At 33.2% G+C, this 15,815-nt stretch overlaps 1 protein-coding gene and 1 long non-coding RNA gene across 3 annotated transcripts in view; one reads left to right on the top strand and one right to left on the bottom strand.

Annotated features, from left to right (window-relative positions):
- Positions 1-2,295: 2,295 nt before the first annotated feature.
- On the top strand, positions 2,296-6,496 carry LOC140957074 (uncharacterized). Its single transcript, XM_073414159.1, has 3 exons — positions 2,296-2,431; positions 5,905-6,191; positions 6,362-6,496. The coding sequence occupies exons 1-3, from the start codon at positions 2,296-2,298 to the stop codon at positions 6,494-6,496; spliced, it is 558 nt and encodes a 185-aa protein (XP_073270260.1).
- A 6,173-nt stretch (positions 6,497-12,669) lies between these two features.
- Positions 12,670-15,815, bottom strand: part of LOC140967705 (uncharacterized) — a 14,577-nt gene continuing 11,431 nt past the window's right edge. Inside the window, exons 2-5 of one of the 2 annotated variants that reach the window (XR_012173622.1) lie at positions 13,529-14,228; positions 13,317-13,464; positions 13,188-13,253; positions 12,670-13,108 (exon numbers count right to left, since the gene is read on the bottom strand). This is a non-coding gene — a long non-coding RNA (uncharacterized lncRNA). Of the gene's footprint in view, positions 13,109-13,187; positions 13,254-13,316; positions 14,229-15,815 lie in introns of both variants that reach the window. The other variant, XR_012173619.1, reaches the window with a different exon arrangement.

The raw sequence follows: 15,815 nt of genomic DNA, 5'->3' as shown, positions 1-15,815 counted from the left end.
TGGCTTTGTTCCTGCTGGGTATGCTTGTCCACCAACTTGAAAATCTGTTTGAGGTCTTCTCATATTTGTATTATGAGATCCCACATTTTCGTTTGATGGCTCATGAGAAGATGACCAAGTTATCGTAGAATGTTCACCCCTAGTTGTGTTCATCTTTATATCTACGACCCTGAGATCTGCAAAATATTCTACAAAACTTGGAGATCATCGAGACCAATTCTTTCTAAAGTTATCAATAGATTAATTTATTCTCTGAGATATTTTTAATTAGATTGATCACTTGGCCATACATCTTTGGTGTAATAAGGTTTTTGTATCAAATGATGGTGGTAAATTTCATACCGAAGTACTTTTACTTGAATTTTCTTATTGTTCTAGAGTTTGGATTCTTGTTTAATATCCTTTAATGTTACAAGAATTTCTTCTACCTTTCAATAACTTTTTTCACCTTTTGTGGTACATAATACAACATACCGTCATAAATTTTGTACCGTATTTTAGATTTCTCCAAGATATCCGGAAAGTTTAGATGAATCCGATACTATTTCCAAGAACTTATTAGACTGAATCATAATTTTACATTTGGATTCTGATAACTTTCACTTTGCTCATGATATCTGACTTTAGTTATATATTCCATTTCAAATATTCTAAAATATTGGAATACGTTATGCAAATAATTAATCTCAAACCTACGTTCAGATCCATATTATTTGAGAAAAATTTTCCCTCACAAAGATTTAATTACACAGAAATAATAATTTTGTATGTTTGAAATAATGTTACATCGTCTCTGATATCTTTTCTGGTCCAGTAAATAATCAATCAATAAAATAGACAAATATAGGAGTATTTTTGTCATTTTTAGCATTTTAGAGAGTTTGAATAAAATTTTTTGAATGTAGTAAATATAGGAGTAATTTTGTCATTTTTAGCATTTTAGAGAGTTTGAATAAAATTTTTTGAATGTAGAGAATTAAGATAAATTTATGTTTTGGTTTAAAGATTTATCTCCAATTCACCAAAAAATTTATTTAACAAATTAAAATTAAATTTTGACTACTTAAAATATCATATTGAAAATCAATAAACACAAAATTTAGATCAAAAATTGAAATATGATAAAAATAAATAATCCTACTCTAATGTGTATCCTGCATAGTGGAGATCAAAATGAAGCAATACATTACCAAGACATGTAATGTTATCATCAAATTACCTATTTTCATATTTTTATTTAAACTTTGTAATTTTATATTTTTTGGATTATTTTATATACATAAACATTTTGTTCCATTAACAAGCTAAGAGCATCTACATTCATGTTCAAAATAGGGTATTTAAATACCCAAGTGGGGTTCAAACCAATATAGATGCTTGTTCAAACACTCGCACGTCAGCATTTACCCAACTTTTGTTCATTTAAATGAACGAGTTCAATTCCGGAAATCAAAAAACATTCATAATCTCATTCCAGCGCGTTCCAGCGGGGTGAGAATTGTTAATAATGGTTGGCCCAACACATGTGATGATTTCTCCTTCTTTAATGTATTTTTAAAATTTAAAAAAATCATTTTCTAAAAATAATCCAGATTTTAAAATAATTTTAGAAATTTTAAACAAACATCTACGTTAACGGTCACATTACAAAAAAAATGATAAAATGATATTTTATAAATTTAAAAATGTTTAATTTATATGTTATTTTTAATTATTTATAATTGTGATATTTTTCTCTATTTTATACTAGATTATTTCAAATTTATACTAAAATTTAATTTTAAATAAATTTCANTTTAATGGCTAATTAACAAATACTTTAATAAAAAAATCAAATATTCACACACTGCACAAATTATTTCAGACATCAATATACATTATTCTACATCATAAATAACTCCAAAATATTCTCTCTTCTATTTTCATCATCAAAATTTCTTTTAAAAATTTATTTCTTAAATCCTATTTTGCTCCGAAATGAATGAAAATTATCGAGGTTTTTTTAGAAATTTTGTGAATTATCCAAAAATGCCGGATGAAAATAATTCATCCCAAAATTCCATCAAATTATCCATATTTTCCATACCCCTCAAATTATCCATATAATCCATATCCACCAAATTATCCATCTAATCCACATGCAACTGGTATGCCTTTTACATATCTGACGAAAAATAAAACGGCCGCTCCGAATTTCGTCCCAGAGACTCAAATGTCTGACCGTGAATCCCCAATCGAACTCGCAAATTTGGAGAAGGTGGATTCTGGAGCTGAGGGTAGAAAAAAAGGTCAACAATGAGAAAAGTTGAATACGAGGTCTTAGCGAGATCGTTTGTCACTATCAGCGATGACCCAATCATCGACAATGATCAAAAGGCAAAAGCTTTCTGGAGACGTGTTGCAAGCTACCACAATGACAATCATCGCGCAGGTACACCCAACAGAAGTGCAAGTGTCATACGATCGCACTGGCACAATACCATCCAAAAAAACTATATCGCTTCAATGCAAATTAAAATAGCATTTATAGTGCATATCGTAGCGGCCGCAGTGATGAGGATATACTATGGCTTGCGTATGAAAAATATCACAAGGAAAATAACGGCATCACATTTAATCTCAAGCATGTGTGGAGAATCGTAAAAGACCGTCCAATGTTTACTCCACAATCCGTTGAACACCTTGTTGGCACAAAGAAAGCAAGGACCTCGGAGTAAGGAGCAAGCAACACCTCATCCAACCAAGATGCGAGTCTACATGTAGACCTAAACGAAGAAGAAACTCGTCCAATGGGTCAGAAGGCAGCAAAAAGAAAGGGAAAATGCAAAACGAAATCGGACATGGAGTGTATGACAATAAACTTGGGCAATATGTTTGAAAAGTATACCGAGTATACAACTATGAAAAAAGCTGAAGTTGAAATGAAATAAAAACAACTCGAAGTAGAGGAGATGAAAGCAAAAGCTGCCATAACCAAAGTTCAAATAAAAGAATAAGAAATCCTTTCGAAAGACACTTCAAAAATGACATATGAGCAAATTATTATCCATGAACGTCTATGTCAAGAGAATAGAGGGAGATGGAAATTATAATTTTAAGTTATTGTAATTTTCAATAATTGGAATATAACCGTTGCAAAGTAGTGATTGGAATATAGTTGTTGCAAATATGGTCGTTGTAAAGTAACCATTGTAATATAGCCGTCGAGAAGAAAAAAAAAATATAGACACCTTGTGCTATACAATTCTTCATTCTAAAAACATATCATTTGGCAAACAAGTAGACTTGAATTTGTTTACTCCAACATGTCTCAATATTCCAGTAGTTCTAGCTCTAGCTCGACATGTGAAAACGAAGTCGAAGTTGAATTTGAAGATGAAGATTATGATCCGGGGAAAGAGCTAATGTCATTGATGCTTCAACAAAGCCGATAAATAGTTGAAGCGTATCAAAGTAATAATGTTATGCGGCGAATAAGAAGGTTCATCCAAAGAAATCGTTAAGTCGGGCATGTAAGGCTCTTCAATGATTATTTTTTCGCAAACCCTATGTATCCAGATCAAATATTTCGAAGACGATTTTTCATGCAAAGAGAGTTATTCTTTCGAATAGTGAATGCATTTGAGAGTCGTTCATCGTATTTTCAGCAACAAGACGATGCTACGAGAAGAAAAGGCTTGTCACCACTACAAAAATGCACAGCTGCAATTCGTCAATTGGCTTATGGAGACCTGGCCGACCATCTTAACGAGTACCTACGCATGGGTGAATCTGTAGAGCCCAAAATCAGTACACGTAAAACTCATGCATTTATTAAATTGTTAAATTATTTATTTAATTTTTAAAATGATTTTTAATGATGCATGATTTATTATTTTGCATTATTTTAAATTATCACATGTTTATTTTATGCGCGTTAAAACGTTTTCTTGATTTTTATGTTTCAAACGAATATTCGGCACGAGATCGGGAAAAGAGACCGGAGACGATTTAGGCGATTTTTGAGTATTGTGGTATTTTAATTCAAGTCAAGAAAATTGATATTTTAAATGATTTATCAGATTTTAAGCATTTTAAAGCCTAATTTAATTTATTAGGCGATTTTAAGATTTTAAGCTTTTCAAAATACTAATTTGAATATTTGGGGAATTTTATTCTTGAAAATTTGGTATTTTATTTTTTTGTTTAAATATTTGAGTGGGGTTAAATAGTTAGATTAGTAATTTATTTAGCATTTTAATTGGTTACTAGTATTTTTAATAATCTAATTAACCCCTAATTAACTCCCTAATCACACACACACACATCGGCACACACTGCACACACACTTACACGTTCATTTGAAGAAAAGAAAAGTAGAGTTCTAAGTTTCTTCCAGCTGCCACCCCTTCCCCTTGCAAATTTCTGGAGATTTACGCCCTTTTTTCGAGCAAGAATCGTGTTGCAAGAGTCTCCCGATCATTTCCCGCAGTCCACCGTATCGGTATTCGTTATATTCGTGCGTTTTAACGCAAAGGCATACATATTATTTTATTTTCTTCATCGATCTTGTCATAGTAAATATTTTGACGCATATTGTATGTAAAAATCCGGTTATGTTATGCAAAGTTTGAGCTATGTTGTTGAAACGATTTTTGGAACGATTTTAAATATCAAAAACTGAATCTGCTGTCATTTCGAGCCCTGTAAATTTTTGGTCGGTCTTCTAGAGAAAATTTCAAAATATAAAACGTATTACTTTTTGATATATTTGATTTGACAGTAAATTTGTAATTTTCGGACAAGAGATGAGTTAGTTATGAATTTTCTCGTGTCACTGCTCAAAATGTGTTAAAAATGTGTTTTTCTTGAGGATTTCGAGTTGCAGGCTTCGTTGGGGACTGTTTAGCTGGGCGGCACCAGGTCTTCTGGACGGGGCACGCTCGAGCGGTAAGATATTACCGCTCGAGCGCCAGGCATTCTGAAAATTTAAAAAAAAAATGTTTTAACATGTGCAGTAGTCGTCCAAGCGAGATTCAACGAAGCCCTCAACGCTATATAAGTATGTTCGACGTGCAAAGAAAAATATTTTATGTTTTTGAGGTATGTGAATTGTCTTGTGACCAATTATGAACGAGTTTGGAAGCCGGAGAACGTGTCTGGGGACCTCTCCACCCCGGTAAAGCATGACCAGGTTATGATCAAGATTGGGAAGCGGTAAAGTATGACCAGGGACCAATCCATCTGGTAAAGCATGACTTGGGATCTTATGTATGTGGCAGTGGATATCCCTGCCAGCCCAGTACTATTGTTTAGTCTGATCAGGCGTATTATGTTATGGGTCACTTGCTTTGAAACGTATCTCTACTCAAAACGATGATGATTATGCTTGTTTAAGTATGTATGATGCATCACGTTTATGAAAATATTTATGAAATGATGGCACGTCTATACTTATGTAAGTATGTTCAGAGTTTAAGAATGTATGTGATACTTTAAAATGCATGTGGTTTTATTATGTATTACTTGCTATTCTCAGTTTATACTTGTTGAGTCTTTAGACTCACTAGACTTGATCGATGCAGGTGAGGACGAGTATGAGGATGCGAGAGGCGGGGATCAGTGAGTTGGCTCGGACTATGCGGAGGCCAAACGCAAGGACCGCCCAAGTTTTTAAGAATTTTTATGCATGTAAATCTCAATTACTCTGATTTTAATGAAAATTACTTTATGTTGTTTAAACAAGTACTTTTGTTAGCTCGTTTTGGTTGTGTAATGATGACACGAAAATAATTTGTACTCGTTTATATTTCAAATATTTAGACAATGATTTATTTGTATTTCATTTTGAGAGATTATTACTTATTTTAAAAAAATATATATTTTTTCAAATTTTAAGTAGTTTAAAGTGACGGTCCGTGACAGAATCAACTGCCATCAAGTGTCTTTTCAAGTTCTGCGGACATGTGGTTGAACTATTTGTTGATCGATCTTTGAGAAGGTCGAATGATGATGATGTTCAACGTTTTCTTCAAATGCATTATGAGAGCCACAGCTTCCCTGGAATGTTGGGCAGCCTTAATTGCATGAACTGGAATGGAACAATTGCCCAGTTGCTTGGAAATGCCAGTTTACAAGAGGCCATAGGTCACCAACAATTGTGCTTGAAGTGGTCGCGTCTCAAGACTTGTGGATATGGCATGCATTCTTCGGTGTCTCCGATTCTCATAATGATATTAACGTGTTGTACTAATCTCCCATATTCAATAACGTCTTGCAAAGAAATGCCTCAGAGATTAATTTCCTGGACAACAAGACTCAATATACGAATAGGTATTATTTAACAGATGGAATATATCCGGAATGAGCTACTTTCGTAAAGGATTTTCTTTGCCCGGAGGATCCCAAGAGGAGGTTGTTTAAGGAAAGAAAAGAGGCTGCAAGAAAAGATGTTGAACGAGCATTTGGGGTTCCCCAACCACAAACTATTTTTGGTGTTCAGTCCCCCATTCAGTAAACATTTGTCTGCACAACCTGATTTAAGAATTTTATTTTTTAAAACTCCCTCCTCCTTATTTTATTCATTTTCCTCCCAATTCCCCAATTTTATTTCTCTCACTTCTCCTTCCCCTTCGCTTCTCACTTCTCCCCTTTCTTTCCCGTCGCCCCAAAAAAACCTTAGCCTTCCACCACCACCTTCATGGCAGGCGAGACACGTCCGATTCTAATGTCCTAATTTCTAGCTAATGGGTTTTGAGAAAACGACCCATTTCATTTTCTCTTCTCACCTTCCACCAGCTTTCCTCATCTCGGCTTTTACACCCAAATCCTTCCCCAACAAATTCGACGCCTCCAAAAAACAATTGGGCAACTTAGTAACCGATTGGAGAAACCCACCGGCCGAAAGAACATATTGACACCAACCGAGAAGACGCTGTAAATTTTTGAATTTTCTGTTTTGATATCCGATAATTTTTTTATGTGTTTGAGCTATTTTGGGGATTTTGCTACGATTGCTTGTCAACTTATTGAATTTTATGTTGTTTGTGCTAGTTTGGGGCTTTTTGTGAATGAAAATAAATTCGCTTAATTTGAACAGTAACCAGCTTCTCCATCTTTGTGGGAAAAAAACTTTATGTTGGTGGAAAGTGAATAACAGAGCATTTTAGGAATATAATTTGAATTTAACGAGTAGCTCTGTAATTTTTTTTAAAAGATCGAACTCTATATGTAATTTTTTTACATATATATGACATACACACAAGCTTTTTGGTTCCCAAAAGATTTTTGTTTTCTTTAAATATATGATTGAAAGCTCAATGCAGAAGACACTAGAGAAGCAAGACAGTCGGCAATTTGGATTTTCTTTAGTTTTTGTTGATTTAAGGTTAGAACTTATTTTATTTCTATTCATCAGCATGTTATTGTTTTTTCAGAGGTTATACTTCAATTTTTTTTTGGAATTGTTATTAGTTATTGTATGTTTGTGCAATTTTATGGGTGATTTTTGTTTGTAGTTTGTTGTTTTAATGTATTGTCAATATGTCACTTTTTTTGTTGTATAGATTATTATTCTGTTTTTGTAGTGTTGTTGTACTTGATGTAATCGATTTGNTTTTTTTTTTTTTTTTTTTTTTTTTTTTTTTATTGTCTCTAGTTTCTATTCGATTTATATTGGTTTCATCAAATGATGTTGGTTCAATTCGAGTTTTTTCATACTTTAGTATTGTTATTAAATCGTATGTTATCGCTGATTTTTCTTTGTCGTATTGTATTTTAATTATGTACTCTTATTTCTATACTATTAGTGGATTTATAAATAGTTTTATCAGATTTGGTGAACATTTTATGAATAAGTTTATGAAGAACATTTTTTTTTAGTTTTTGTGTGAATTTTTTTTGTTTATAATTTTGTGTTTAGTAAAATCTTTTTCATATCAATTTTATAACCACTTAGTTGACGCATGTTTGGAAAAATGGAATATGGATCATCAAATTTTTCATTCCTGGGTAGCTGCGAGTACAAAAATGAGCTCTATATGATTTCAATCTTTAATGACTTCTCTCTAACAGAGTTGTTTCTTAATTTTGGGAGAAAATGTACGGAGATGTCCCAACAAAATATTATTACCTTGGAGTATCTAGCCCTCCATCAGAAGATGTATGTGACGTTGAATGAAGATGATGACGTCCGTATCATGATCCATCTTCACACATCTATGAAACTGACAATAATTAACATGAGGACGGTGAGAAAATACCAAATAGGATGCCATAATATTGGGAGGTAAAAACTCATGTCTTAATTTTGACTTTCCACGTGAATTGGGTTTTCGTTTATTTTTGTTTTTCTTGGTGATGCATTTCCAGAGTGCAACTACTTATGATAACATTTTTTATTGTATTTTTCATGGAGATTTGTTGTGAGTGTGCTTCTTGTGAATCTAGATGATGTGTCGATTATATTTTTCAACTAACTGATCATTTATATTGTTATCTAGAACATAAGTATTATTTAACATGTATTGTATTAATAATTTCTTAAAAGGTACAAAATGTAAGTGTTAACAAATTTTTACATTACTTAAAATAGGGTTGAATCTGAAGATGACACAGTGAGTAGTAATGACAGTCATCTTCAAGTTGGTTTGTTAAAAAATTCCACAGAAGTTTGGAGTAATTGCATCCGTGGGAAGGGTCAAATATTCAAGGATGTTGCTGAATTTCGAGTTTATGCTAAAAATTATGCAATTGCTACGAGACGTTCTTTTTCGTACAAAAAGAATGATAATGAGAAGGTTACTCTTGTCTGTAGTGTAAACAACTGTTCTTGGAAAATTTATGCTTCAAGACACAAATCTGACAATCTTTTTGGCATTAGAAAATTTAATCTAATCCATACATGTGGAGATGACAATCTAATGCTACTTGGGTTTCCAATGTTGTGATGGAGAGATTGAGGGGAGAGGTGTCGTATAGACCATTTCAATTTTTTTTTTGGTTCAGCCCTTTATTATTCTATTCCATTTCAATATTTAGTTTATTTCTCGTTGGCCACAAGTTATGCGTCAATGCTTGATTCCTGCAGTAACATAAACAACAGCCAAAAACAAGTAAATCTGCTCAATAACCGCACACTTTCATGCCAATTCCTTGGGTAATTTACGTGCATGTGCTTCCCCCCTTAATGTATGCTCAAATGATATTTTTATGTACCCAATTTAATACATAATATACCAAAATCGTTTTTTTGGTATGCTCAAAGTAACCTATTGTATGCCATTTTTTTTAATCATATTGACTTGTGTTCGATTGATCAAAATGATTGTGAGGAGTTGATTTCCAAACTCTTACTCTTTAAATGGAGATATGAGTTGCTGAAAGATCGGTTCGGGCACCCTTAAAGGTGCTTCAAACACAATATTCTCCATGAACTTCAATAGCTCATGTTCTAAGAATGTCTACACCGATGAATTAAATCGAGTTTGGTGTTAAACCAAGCGAAAAATACTCAAAGTAATCATTAGTTAAGAAAGCTAACTAATTTGAATGGAATGTAACTTGTGTAAACTGATTAACTGAAACACAATATTCTCCATGAGCTTCAATAGCTCGTGTGCTAAGAATGTCTACACCGATGAATTAATTCGAGTTTGGTGTTAAACCAAGCGAAAAATACTCGAAGTAATCCTTCTTTAAGAAAGCTAACTAATTTGAAAGAAATTTAACTTGTGTAAACTGATTAACTGAAGTAAAGGGAATCAGTTCTTTCATATATCAGTTCAGTTATAGTAAGAACTGAACTGATAACTGCTCGAACTGATGAAATCAGTTTTAAAACAAAATTTAAGCAGTTACGTACACAAGATATATTTATGGATGTTCGGAAACTTCAACTGCTCCTACGTTACCCCTTCTACCACATCGTGTAGGATTCATTAGAAGACTTTGATTTAGACAAAACCTTGTACAAACCCACTCAGTTTAAGAATTACCCTACTGCCTAACTAAACTCCTAGCCTAGACTGAAGGCAGCTCCTTTCAGCCAATACTTGTTTAACGTCTGTGTGTCAAAGACTACATACACAAGTTTTACGTCTTTTTGCGAGACCCACTCAGCTATTCTATAAGCTCAACTCTCTATATTTGTGAGTGGTGGGGTGTGTGTGTGTGAACTGAACAATTATTACAACGGGATGATGTTCTCACACACTGAGGGAAATAAGCTTATAAACTAAGCCGATATAACTTTGGTGTATTCCCTCAACTGGGCTGATTGCTTCTTTGTAAGCTGATATGCAATATGCATGCACTTTTTTTTCTCTCTTGTTTTTCCCACACATTTTTATCACTGAATTTCATCTTCTATTTATAGGCGGGAAGCTTGATCGTACGGTGAGACTCAATAAGTGTATCTGTTGCAGCTTGAATGCGTTCTTTAAAATTTGTGTCTCGATTTTTCCGACAACCATTCTAGAACATTTTGGCTTTAAGCTTTTCTGCAACGTCCATTATTGTACTATTGATAGTACAAATGTTTTTATATCGTTGTGCATAGCTGGATTCCAATAGATAAGCCTGTCATGTTCTACAAACTGATAGATTCTTAACTGATGCTTTGAACTGGTCAGTCGAACTGGTCTTGTTCTGATGAGGTGAAATCAGTTGGCTCGTCAGCTGAACTGATTTCATTGATTCAGTTGAATTGGTCAGATGGGCTCTTCATCAGTTGAACAATTCATCAGCTGGTCGAGCTTCTGAAGGTCTTTTGCTGAACCACCTATCAGCTGAACAATCAGTTGAAATGTTATGATGCTTCAGTTGGACTGGTTCAGTTTGGGCAATCAGTTGACACTTTCAGTTTGCTTCTCGAAAGTTACACTTTTGGCTCGGTAACTGATCAGTTCGAAGTTTGATCAGTTTCAGCTTCCTGCGCACTTCGATAAATCATTAGAAACAAAATAACAAGTTTTGTTAATATCAAAATCAAGATTGCGAACATGAAATGTTCCAACTGTTGTATTTTTTTGCTTTGGTTCCCTTCTTAAAATATGTTCAAATTCTAGATTCATATACATAATAGAATACAGAGTATACCAAAATAGCTTGTGTTGTATGCTGGATTTAACCTATTTTATGCTGGTTATGATAATGACTTCTATTAGGAGTACTAAAATGATGGTGATGAGTTGTTCTGCTATTTTATCAGCAATTAGTGTACCGGTAGAATAAAGAATTCAGGATTTCAAGAACTCGGTAGTGCATGAACTGAATAAATAGTTTCAATATAAGTACTTATAATATCAAAATTAACGTAAGCTCGACAACCTAAAGCTGAAAATACTACAAGGTAGTATTATCCATACAAAACACAAAATCAGATTATCCATCCTAAAAATGTTTTCAACCATCACGACTCTTTACCGAACACACCATTACTGTCGGATAAAATTGTTGCAGCGATACGTGCTCTGACAGTATTTATTTTCCAATCTCTTTCATAGGTCCAAGCTTCATCATCATCAAGAGCATAGCAATCCGTCCACAAACATAAGTAAACACCGCAATTCATATCAACACTTGTTGTCGGCACAAAACTTGGTTCACATACTCCTTCGTTTTGTAATCGAACATAATCCTCATATACCCAACTAAGAACTTAGCCTAAAATGACAAAGAATACTCAGTTAATATGAACAACAACATTCTTGTGATTAAATATGCATTCAAATATTAACTTACATAAGCTCTTGCGGTTCCAAGTGACATGACTGTGTATATCGAGTTTTTAAATTCAAACTCTCTTTTTTCAATATTGTTAACAAGCAAGAACCAATGATATTTGGCGTGAATTAGGAACAACAAAAATCTACAACGATCAATCATCTTCCTATTTAGTTGTTCTAATTTTTCCCTTGAATCATGTGTCAAACGTGATAAAAAATCATGGTAACCATCATCTTTCAACTTCCGCTAGTTGTTCAACCTCTGTAATGCACCCAATACCTCATCCTAAGCATGAAAAATACATATTATCATATTTATATTTCGTATATACAAACCAATCATTCAAAAAAAAATTTAAAAATACAAACCTGGACTTTTGTATCCATGAAAATTATTTCAGAACCATTTTTCCACTATACCCACTCACAATTTGCATATAACAATTGATGATATTGTCTTTCAACGCATCCCCAAACAATAAATTTCAGAATTCAATGTCACAAGATTTTGAATCTTTCTCTTTCCCGCACATTACCACTACAAGAACAAGAATAAGGTTAAATCAAATAAAATATAAACATGAAATAAATGTAAAAATTGCAAGAGGTGTACCTTAGTTTTTCCCCTGTAAGATAATTTATTATGATGTTGCGCTCTTTTTCTGAGACTTCTTCGCAACCACAAAAATCTTGTCTACCTCTGAAATTTTTAAGTTTTGACTCATCTTTATGTGCGGATATCTTCTCGTCTTCTACGCTTGTGTCTCTCAATGGAACAATAAAAATTTACCAAAAAATTAAATAAATGGCATCATTATAAAAAATAACAAAAATCAAAACAATTAAAATGCATGATATCTCATCACTAATTACACGATACTCTTTGCATTCTACATCGGACTTTATTTTGCGTCTTGGGGTGGAACTTGGAGGAATGACGAACATATTTGATTTTCTCTTCTTGTCATTACATTCTTCACAATTGAAGATATAACATTGTCGACCATGTCCTCTTACGAACTAGTGACACCATTATCATCATCTCTTTCATCTACTACCTCTTTCGAAGAATCATCGGTGCGAACTTTATTTAATTCCATATCCAACTTAATGAAACCGACATCATTGCATTTAATCAAATCTGTCACAACATCAACATGATGTACTTCATTGTATCCACCTACATCTGTGTCAAAATCTTCAAAAGAAACATTCTTATCATCATTTTTGCCATCATCAAGTTTAACATCTACCTAACCACCACCAACATCCTTTGTCATATTTTCATTACTTTGACAACACATTTGTCTGAGTATTTGAATCACATGGAATTGGTCTTCCACAAGTTTTTCCAATCTCCTAATTTTGCATGTTGTTTCCTCATCTTTCATTTTAGATGACACCTGAAAATTTCACACCTAAAAAAATCAACATCAATTCTCAATAAATCATAAAATAAATTTGGTGAATTTATTTGTTTACCTATACATTTCTCCATCTGTGACCAAATAACTCCAATTCCTAACCAAATGAAATGATTTCAAACACCTTTTAGAAATAAAAAAAATTGTCACTTTTGCTATACTTAAAAATATTCTTAAAACAAAATACCTTCGTATGAGTAATTCTTTTTAGCAAAGTCTCCGCGTCTTCAAATTTTTATCGGGATCTTGCTTTCACCTCACATAAACAAACGTGGATATGTACGTGGAGATCTGAATACAACTCCTAAGGAAGTAATTTTTTCGTACACCCAAGTCTACATAAATAAAGATACAAATGTTATAATATAATATTAGTTAGAAAAAATAATAAAAACTCACCATCATCCCAACAACACAACTATCCAAGTATGTTTTCCTTCCTATTGCTCCTTCCAAATTCCCAATATGTGCAGAAATTTTATCGCATAGAAATATATGGACAGCGTCTCCCCATGAATATCCAAAAAAATTCGGCAAATCATCAATGTATGAAAATAAAAACCGGGGTGTCAAATAGGTACTTAGCAGAAATACTATGCAATTCAACGCAAACAAAATAAACATTCTAACAAAATCATCCAATTGCGATTCATCATCTGATTCAGCTAATAATAAGAGATTTTCAGAAATTGTCTTCCTCATGGCTTTTCTAAGTTTCCATGCAAAATAACGTGATAAAAAATTTGAATTTGTTCTGCGATCTTGGTTTACAAGTTGGCTCCCATGAGGTAGACCAAGGACGATAGAAAACTCGAATGATGTGAAAGGGACGACAATGCCCTTCCCAAAGACAAAAGATGAGGAGTCACTGTTGAAGCTCTTTAATATCACATCAACTCTGGTACTGTAGATGGAGAGTTTAGGCATCTTCAACCATTTACCAAACAGAGTACTAATGATCCTTGCTCGTTGCCTCTCATTGAGTTTTGGTTCAAGCTTGTTCACTAATTTTCTAAAATAAGTAGAAGAACATCGTGACATTGCATCTTTTCCGCTCTGCATATGAGCCTCATTATCATCGACATTTTTTTAACCATTTCTGCGCAAAACAGAACAAAATTTAAATATATTAATATAACAAATTAAAAAAGCGTAAACTTCTTAAATTATTCCAAACAACACGTACCATCAAAATTAATAACATAAAAATTTAAGACAAACAAAACAATGCAAAGCATATTAAAATTGACGACAAACACTTGCTTGCTGTCACAAATAAGAAAAAACATGCAAATTCTTGTACATGACTGACCGAATGGATGATTGTACGACCTACTATTTCTTCATAAACAATAAGTTCATAAAACAACTACAATTGATTTCAAACTTTAAAAACAAATTGAACTTAAAAAATTCATAAACTCCAAACTCCAATGATTTTAAAAATTTTTCGTACAACAATACCACAAAATATCAGCAAATGTTGCCTCCATTTAAATCATAATTTATTTAACAATTGCGGTCAATCTCAAATATTTTCAATGGAAAAATCTAACATTAATAAATATCGCAACCATACGCCCGAAAATTAATAATAGACCCAAAAAACGGAACACATAAAGGAGAAAAAATAAATTATAATCAAATAGAAACATTATACAAATTTAGCATGCAACTTGCTAATAGGTCCATCCTGCTCTATCAATATGCCACAACCGACCTCAGAAGGAACATCAAAAATAATTACTTTTCCCACATATGCTTCTCTCCAATTAGCTAATCAATTCTCTAAAAAATTGGCAATCTCAACATCTACATAATATTGATTAATGAAACAAAATGATATGATAGTTTGAACCTCCTTCAACAGGGATACTCACCTTTAAACTGTAGAGGCCTAAAAATCCTTACTTGAAAATTTGCGGAAAATTTAAAATTTTTCTTTTAAAATAAATGGAGTGCCTCATTCATACCAAAAAATGATAAAATATTTAACGTTCAAAACAGCAGCGGAAGAAATTATTACTTGCCAAAATAACAAGTTAAAGCATTCAATAACAAATAAAATATTTGAGCATCAAAATGGCAAGTGCTGAAACTGAGGTCCTCGGGTGCCACTACTGCCGACTCGAGCTAGCTCACTGGTCCCCGCCCTCGATCCCGACATCATCAGTACCTACAACAATCAAGTCTAGTGAGTCTAAAGACTCAACATGCATATATCGTAAATAACGAGTAAATATAGTAAAATTGCATGGGAGTAAAATTTCATGTCATGAGGCATATCGTAAAATGTCGTGTCATGATTAATTATAATACGTGCATAGCTGAACTGAAAATCATAGTGAAACTGTTTGCTCCTTGGAGCCCTGTACTGAAATAGCATATAATAATTTTCTGTGAGATTATGGTCTACGCAAGTGGTCCCTGAACTGAACTGAACTGAGCTGACCGATACTGGTGACCGGACCGATACTGGGGATCGGATTTACGTCTGATCAGACTACTGCCACAGTACTGGGTGAAACAACTGAACTGACCGGTAACTGGTGACCGGGCCGATACTGGGGACCGGACTTAAGCATGATAGTAAAGTGACCACAAGCAATATCGCATAAATCTCAAAATTTGTATTTTTGCACGTAATATAATTAAATAACTGAATTAAATATCCTGTACCCATTTT

The sequence above is a fragment of the Primulina huaijiensis genome, chromosome 2 (assembly GCF_012295235.1).
Source record: "Primulina huaijiensis isolate GDHJ02 chromosome 2, ASM1229523v2, whole genome shotgun sequence".
NCBI lineage: Eukaryota > Viridiplantae > Streptophyta > Magnoliopsida > Lamiales > Gesneriaceae > Primulina > Primulina huaijiensis.
This window is presented reverse-complemented; position numbering and strand designations above follow the sequence as displayed.